Source organism: Stegastes partitus, unplaced genomic scaffold, assembly GCF_000690725.1.
Source record: "Stegastes partitus isolate 25-593 unplaced genomic scaffold, Stegastes_partitus-1.0.2 Scaffold1239, whole genome shotgun sequence".
Classification (NCBI taxonomy): domain Eukaryota; kingdom Metazoa; phylum Chordata; class Actinopteri; family Pomacentridae; genus Stegastes; species Stegastes partitus.
Window position 1 is genome coordinate 166,711 of NW_007578970.1, and position 8,724 is coordinate 175,434.

At 40.8% G+C, this 8,724-nt stretch overlaps 1 protein-coding gene across 1 annotated transcript in view; it reads left to right on the forward strand.

Annotated features, from left to right (window-relative positions):
• The window catches only part of LOC103369093 (leucine-rich repeat-containing protein 16A), a 103,487-nt gene that overhangs the window by 70,315 nt on the left and 24,448 nt on the right, over positions 1–8,724 (forward strand). The window contains exons 18-20 of the mRNA XM_008297702.1: positions 1,910–1,991; positions 2,639–2,738; positions 3,377–3,431. Coding sequence (XP_008295924.1) covers positions 1,910–1,991; positions 2,639–2,738; positions 3,377–3,431 — 237 coding nt within the window. The remainder of the gene's footprint in view (positions 1–1,909; positions 1,992–2,638; positions 2,739–3,376; positions 3,432–8,724) is intronic.

Sequence of the window (8,724 nt, forward strand, 5' to 3'; positions counted from 1 at the left end):
AAAAATCCTGGAACTTCTGGACTGAACTCAGCTGAACTGCAGGTTGTGCAAACAAAGAACAGACAGGAGATAAGCAGGAAAACAAATTAAAAAATGAAGATAGTTAGAATATCTATAGTAAATTGAGCCTACATTCTTTGCCAAAAAGGTCGTTTTTTGTAGTCAGAACAAAAACCAGCTCCCCGCTTTCACACAGAAGACAGAACTTAAAACAGGTCCGGTTGTGAAAGTGTAGTGTGTGCAAGGGAATCGGGGATCTGTTGAAATTGGGGCTGCAACTAACAATTCTTTCCCTCACCAATTTTCTGTTGATTATTTTCAACCTACGGGTTGATAAAATGTCAGAAAAATGGCTAAAAATAACATCCAGTGTTTGCCAAAGCCCAGAGGAACATCCTCAAAATGTCTGATTTTGTCCACAATCCAAAAATATTTCATTTACTGTCATAGAGGAGCAAGAAAAACAAAAGGTATTCAATTTTAAGAAGCTGGAATCAGAGTGTTTTTTTTTTTCTCTTTAACACAAATGACCTATAGGTTGATGATGAAAATAGTCAATAAACAGTCACTGCAGCTCTACTGGGAACTTTTTGCCCCGAACTCCAAATCAATACATTCCTGTAAAATCAAATATGACACGTTAGAGTGCCTAACCTTATTTAAAGATTAATATATTACTTGGAATTTTCCACCAAGTTCAGACTATAAAAGTGTTTAGTAAGTAGGCAGCACCGGTTGGGCACCAAAATGAAGTGAAAGTTCTGTTGAGTGAGTCAAAGTGGGAGGCTTTGTTTCCTCGATTGCGCTCCTTTATCTTCGCGTTAAAAGCGTTTGTAAAGGTGCTCCTGTCGGCTGAAGTTTGCTGAGTGTGGTTTTTAACAGTTTGGATATAAAACTCATCCAGCTTTTTAGGATCCACTCCAAAACCATTTGACAGGCCAGTGACACTGCTAAGAGGCTGCATAATGGAACACTTGGCAGGCAGCAGGCAGGCCTGAGAGATGAGCCGAGGGTGAGGCGAGGGTGAGGCGAGGGTGAGGCGGGTGAGGCGGGAGAGGGTTCCAGCTTCCCTCTCTAATTGTTTCATCACAGCTCACCCACGCACATGTGCAGACGCCGGCTCGTCGCCTTCATCCCGCCCACCGCTGCTCGAACAGAGAAAAGGCAGCCTGCTGCAGAATCGACCGTGATCGCTAAAGATAACCCATGAATACAAATTACACAGGAAATCCAATTCCAGATTCCCACAGAAATTCTCACAAACTGAGGAGATGATGCGATCCGTCCCTCTGCGACGCCTTAATGAAGCGTTTGGCCCGAGACTGTTCCCTGAGTGGGCTGACAGCAGCAGAATAAGGACTCTGCATGACTCCCTGCTGAGTGTGTGTTTGAATAGAAGCGTGATCATTAAGCATCTGTGTGTTTTGTTGTTGTAATTGTTGGCTTGGCTTTGACGCTCCTCTCTTCCCCCTAATGCTTCTGTAAGCTTGGCCATTGTGTAAGTACAAGTGTGCTTATTTTTGATCATTAACACGTCATTTTCCCTTTATTTTCATTTGTTTTGCCAGATCATTTATTTTCTTGTTGATTCTCAGTGGGATCCATTTTTTCATTAGCATGTGAAATGAAAAGCTGCTGCTGTTATTTTAGATAGTGTGTCATTTTTCCATTACCTCATCAATCATTTAAATGTAGTTGTGTATGCAGAAAGTGAATGCATGTTTGACTGGCGGAATCTCATACAAATGTTCATAGATGCACCCAGACATAAAGATATAGCAACATACTTGTTGATATCCTTCAGTTATAGTCCAGGATCTTCTAGGAGGTGTCTCATTCCTGCACTGCTGCAGCAGGAAATTAACAGATTAGTATTTAAATTGAAGCTCAGTGTCTTCTTTCTTTCCAGCTGCGCTCTGGAGGTTCTCAGATCCTTGAAGGTTGCATTGCTGAGATCCCAAACATCTCCAGCCTGGATATCTCTGATAATGGTGAGACAGTAGCAGTAAACTCTACATTTACGAGGTGTGTCAGAAAAAGTTCCAGGACTGGTGTCACAAAAGATATATTTCAAATCCAAACTACAAATTTTCCCCTTTCAAGTAATCCTCCTGGAGTCTAAGGCACGTTCCCAGCCTTCTCTGCCACGCCCCCATGTACTCCTGGAAGAACTCTTCCGGGATCCTCTGCAGCTCTGTTGTCACAGCCATCTTGATGTTGTTCACGTCTTCAAAACAGGTCCCCTTGATGACCCCCTTGAGCTCAGGGGAGAGGGAAAGAATCCCACGGAGCCAGGTGGGGTGAGTAGGGAGGTTGCTCCAGCACAGCGATGTTCTTCTCAGCCAGGAACTGTGGGATGCTCAGAGCATTGTGAGCAGGCGCGTTGTCATGGTGAAGCAGCCACGACTTGTCCTGCCACAACTCTCGCCTCTTCTCGCGCACTGAATGAAGCAAACACCGCAGGATCTCATTCTAGACGTGCTGGTTGATCATCTGAATGGGAAAACTGGTAGTTTGTAGCTTGGGTTTGAAATCTATCTTTTGTGACACCAGTCCTGGAACCTTTCTGACACACCTCGTACTAACTAACCTACCAACATCAGTGAAGTCAGTTAGTCTTATGTTCCTCTTCTTGCAGGACTGGACTCGGATCTGTCCACTCTGCTGGTTTGGTTGGCGAAGAATCGCTCCATCAGACACCTGTCTCTGGGCAAGAACTTCAACAACATCAAGTCCAAGTAAGAATGCAGCTCAGGAGGAGAGCAGTTGAGCTGGAGTGTACAGAATGAGACAAGACATCGCAGTGGACGGATGTCGCACGGGGTTTCTGGAGAATTTAGAGCTTCCTACTGTGTCGGGGCTCGTTGTGGAAAACTTGTACAGATCAAAGCAACTCCAAAGTCTTGCAGTGACTACTTAAGTTGGAGATCGTATAGTGATGGAGAATCTACTCATACAGTTCCTCTACAAAACAAGAATTTGCTGTTTTTAATCATTGATTTTCCTGCTTTATGTGCATGTGGTGTGCACTGGTCACAAATATATGAAGAGGGTTTGTGTGTACCTTTGCAGACTTGGGTGGATCACAAAATTTACATCACATGTACCCTTGTAGACATTTGCAGATGCAGAAAGCATAACTCAGCCTTTACTAGGCTGAAACATCAGCAATACATTCAAGCAATATAGGTTTGGTTGGTTTTTAATAACTCAAGCACTGATCCTGGAATCCTGACTTAAACATTTCTTGGATCCTTCTACAAAATGTCAGTAGTTTGAGAACAGGAACTTCTAAAACAAACAAAGAAAAGTGTAATTTTAGATCATGTATGTACGTTCATTTCCTGACTTCTCGTCTCTCTTCTTGTTGCCTCAGAAACCTCGCTCCAGTGTTGGACAGCCTGGTTCACATGATTCAAGAGGAGGAGTCGGTGAGTTATCAATTCTCCGCTGGTGAATGGTGAACTTCTATCAGACAGATATCTCAGGTTCAAATCGTGTTTCAGCATCCTGGCTGCGAAAGTAAATCAGTGAATCTCACCAGCTGCTCCACGGCTGACCTCTGACCTCAGCAGCAGAGCTTTGTGTTAATAGAATTCACTGATCAATAAACAGTCAAGTGAAACCATTCCAGTGCAGCGTGGAAATGACTTCCAGCCCAACTATGTAAACTGATGTGTCCAGTTACCTCACTACTGTTTCTCCTCATCACCATCTCTACTGAGAATTCAAGAATAACTTGGCACTTTAGCCTCAGTCAGTCTTATCATTTTATCTGTCCCTCCATCGGGGAAGCTGTAACACATTTAGCCCCGGTGCTGCCCCGGTGCTGTCCTGTTTATTCCCCACAGTGCTGGATGTGCCAGATTGATGATACTGTTGAGCTGCTCTGGGCTGGATTTGGTCTCTTGGTGCTTTTTTCTGTATGTGCAGCTGGTTATCTGGCTGAGCAGGTGGAATACAAAGAAAGGAGGCAGACACCTAATGGATGTGTGGTAGAACAGACATATGAAGGGGTTGAAGGTGGACAGAAAGGAATAAATAAACTGAGGCGGCACAGAATGAAGTGTGGTTTGATTAAAGGAGCTGTGCTGCTTTGACCTGTGTGTGCATGTTTTGCTGTGTGTGACAGATGAGTAAAGGCATGTAGAGATAACAAGTTTCAAATTTATTCAGCGGTGCAGCCTTTCTCCTGTTGCAATGTGTAGCCAGAGAAAACACACACAGATGCACACACTGTTGTTGTGTTTGTGTTGTCAGACGTGGGATGTTTCTGGCCATGCTTCCCTGATGAGAAGGTAGACATCTGCCTCATTAAAGCAATTTTGGAATTCACCGCCAGCAAAGTTTGAGAAGACGGTTGATACTTTATACTCTGTGTGCTGAATGAAAGCGTTCGCCTGCAGCTGCTCGGCTTAACTCAGTGTGACGACAAGAAACTTCCTGGTTTCTGTGCTTCATATTTAGTGTACAAACATCAAAGTGGCATCAATTTCTCTTTTCCAAAAAAACACTGAACTGTTTTTGTTTGTTTGTTTGTTTGTTTTTTAACCAAAAGAATGAAAACCCTTAAAATAAAATTCAGAATTTGCAGGCTTCAGATCAAAATGAAATCAGGTTATAAGATGAGACAATATGTTCATCACCACATTTATTTTAATTTGCACATCTAGTCTAATTATTGATATTAACCTCTCAAGCAAATTGACTTAACATCTTTTTCTATTTGTGAAAGTAGTTTCCAGCCATAAGAAACCTCTTCAAATCTAATAAAAAATCACCATAAGTCTAAATTTGCTATGGGTATAAATAATTTGGGCCTATTCCTTATATTTCTCCTCCTTATACAAACTACAATGTCTGCAGAATCGGACAGAAAAATCACTGTACAGTCCCAGTGTGTCCAGTGTGACAATAATCATTCTATAGTGTTTGGGAGAGAATAATAATTACTCCCTTCCCCTTATAGTTTTGATAGGATTCCATGATGCTTAACACGCTCTGCAGAATTTTTCAATTTCATCTCGGTATTAAACACCATTCATCATTTTAATGGACACACATTAAATAGGTAATTTGTCTTTGACGCAAGGTCACTTTTATTTGCATGTCGTGGGTTTCACTGGGTGGGTTTTATTAAACAGGACAAAGCCAGAGTAATTATTTCTTGATTTCAGTGATTAATAAAGACTAAGAATCTCTGCTCCTCCTGTAGCTGTTACAAGTCATTTTCTTCAGCTGCATGGAAGCATGGTGCTTGCAATTACTTCTGTAAGCATAACATATTGTATACTCCCTTTCATGTACAACATTCATTGGTGTTATTGGTGTGGTATTTTGTTGTGCTCAGAGAACAGATTTTATTGTGGAAACTCTGTGACTGGGATCCTGAACAATGAGCTGCTGTGGATACGGCTGCATAATCTTGTACCTGTTTATGTTTGTATGCTTAATTTCTGAGCCTCACAGGAGCTCACAGGGTGTAAATAATTCTCCTCAGATGAGACATGAAGTAATTTTCTGGCTTTACGACCACGTTGACTCTCTATTTTCACTTACTGCAATTTATGGTCACTGCATCGGAGGTTATCCTGTGAATATCCATTTCTTTATCGCTCCTTTTCAAAAACAAAACTTGTATTAGAAAGATAAATGCTTGACATCAGAACATATGCATTCATCACTGTGCTGCTTCTGCTCACTTTGTAATAAGTCGAACACACCCGCTGAGGTTAAAGAGGTTTCGTGTATTTCTGTGTGCTTTTGCGGCTGTATCTACTATTAGAGCATGACTGTGTAAATCCATGTGGAGGCGAAAGTCTCCCACTCACAATCATATTTAGATCTTGTCTTGTGGCGGGGTGGCACACAGGAAGCATTTTTTTTTTTCCGTCGTAGTTGACACAAGATGAAGTTTAGTCACATTTTTTTCTTGCATGATTTTGTGTTTTGGTGGTAGCTGCAATTTCACCAACAACAGATAGTCTCTTCTGTATTGGTGTTGCTGCTCATTGATTTGATACCAATTAATGATGGAAATTACATCGACTGAACTTAAGGGTGCCATCTGCCTTTAAATTTTTAGTTCAAAGCACCACAAAGATGATTCATTTTACTGCGGCTGTATAACTCCTGGTTTTAGCCGGGTTTTAAATGAGCAGTTTTAATGTCTGTAGCTTTAAATACAGTTCAGCTCTACTGTTGTTGACGCCCCCTTCAGGAAGAAGACTCTCTGCACCTGTGATGGACAGATCTGAGCAGTACAGTTGAATGCACGGCAGCTGACAGAGATGAGAATAAGTGTGTGAAAGCAGACCTTTTTTTTTTATTACTTATGTTAAGTTTGTTAGATATTGTTCTGGTTACAAAATCATTTCCCGCAATTTCTGATTGTACAGAGCTCTGGCCTATGGACAGAAGATCAAAGCTAACAGCAACCGTAACCACAATGGTGACATTGCTATCAATAATAAAAAATAATCTTCAGTTCCTCCGATGCTGGGAGTGCATGAAGACTGTTGTGTTCACTCTTGACATTTTGGAGTTAGCAGAAGCAGCTGTAGAAAGTAAATAAACCTGGTGGACTGAGAGGCAGCTGCTCATTCTGGATGGTTCACCTGGAAGAAGCAGGCAGTGACTGGAAAGATTCAGCAAGTTTTGAGCTGTATTACCATTAGTTACCCAGTTTCTACGTAGAAACTGGATCAAATTCTTACCAGAATGTACGCTAGGAGGTTATCTAGTTGAAGGGGAGCTTGAGAAATGGCCTGATTATCATTTTAATATTTTTCTAGCTTTTATTTTATACCTTTAAGTTTAGAAGACAAACAAAACACAATAAAAATGTATTTTTAACCATATATGACATTTAACTACAATTCTTAGTTACTAGTACTGACTTAGGGAAATACTGTTCTTTATAAATTTTAAAATTTGTAAAATACACTGTAGACTTATGCAGAGAAAACAACTACCCAACAGCATATAAAATACATTTTCTTATAAAACTTTTGAATGCAGTATTTTGAATCATGTTTGTCTCCAAAATATGAAGATATCTTCCACCACTGCGTTGCAGCTGTGTTGTAGCACACACATGAAAGAGGTCACTGAGTTTTTCTTTCTTTTTTTTTTTAAGCTGTTAAGTGGCTGAGTCTACGCACCTATATTGTTGCTGTGATGTCCGCAAAAGGTTAAACAAATGATAAATGCATGCTGGAGCGTGTCGGCTGGCAGATACAGAAATGATCACAGGAGTCTCCAGCTGTGTAAATGCATCACAGAGCTGCTTAAATCATGTGAACAGACGGACACTGCTGGGGATTTATGAAGCCTCGTATCTCTCTCACATCACAGAGGAAAAATGCTGAACGTTTCATGTCATTTCACTGCCCTGTGGAGTTCTGATATGATAAGCCTTTATTAATCCCACAGCGGGGAAATTTGCATTGCTACAGATGCAAAGGGGATAGTACAAACATTTAAGAAATAGAAGTAGAAAAATAAAGACAAACAAAAACAATACATACAAGTACTAGTTCAGATTGTCCAAATTCCTTCTTTCCATTTTTTCATGAGTGGAAATACTGATAGAGAAGCATTAATACGGCACAGATTCATCTGTAAGTAGAAAAATAACTCAACTGCACAGATTCTTATATATGTATAAAAATGCATGTGAATAATGTACAAAATATTAATATTTCACAGCTTTAAATGTGTTGATATAGCACCAAAAATAAGTATATGGTTTAGAGAAATCCTCACACTTAATTCTCTGATAAATATGGGTTTTAGAATTTAAGTCACTTACCCTTGCAAAAGCATTGTTAATTATTGGTTTAATTTCAGTATTTGATATTACAGGAAGTCCTCTAGATTCATAATAACAATCATCTAGTTAAAACTGTAGTCATTAAATGATCCTAACGGTATTCAAATATGTAGAAAGACAACTTTCCGCCCCCCTGCTTTTATTGATTTCAAGAAGCTTCATAGACTTTTTGAAATGGTGTCAAAGTTGCTGTGAGCTTTTACTTCCTTCAGTGCCAAATATCGCAGGGTGGCTGAAGGAAACAAACAGAGTCAGTATTAACGCTGATAAACAGAAGACACAGAAACCGGCATTCACAGACAGTGACGGACACTCTGAGCGGAAAACAAGCTGCTGCTGCCAAAAGGAATATTGATGGGCTCAGTGATATAATGTACAAAAGCTTTTGTTGAAGTTGGCAGTGATTTACAATGAGGTCCATAAAAGATCCCATTCAATGCCTGCTGGTGCTGCCAAAACTGAATAAACACAAGTGGAGGGCAGCACATCAGGAGATGTTCTGCTTCTTACAAAACTGTATCTCTAACAGTCATAATATAATAATAATAATAATTAAAGCCGCAAGCGGCATTTGACGGGTCCTCGCCCTACGCTTGTCGGCCTTCACGCACGTCGGGTTGTGGCGCAAACGCGTGTCTTTGTCGGGAATAATAATAATAACAATCGCTGCAGTGCGACTGAGACAGTTGGTATTTGGCGCCAATTTGCTCTTTTGTGCGTCCGGACCTGCTACACACGCCCACCGAATCTTGTAGGTGTAGACGAAACTGCCTTCCGACTGCATCCCATTGAATGTGGAAAACACCAAAAAAGTGGGCAAAATGGCCATTGATCAATGTTGGACGGGCCGCCATTTCCAAACCAGGCCTCATCTGCGGAGCGTTTTGATA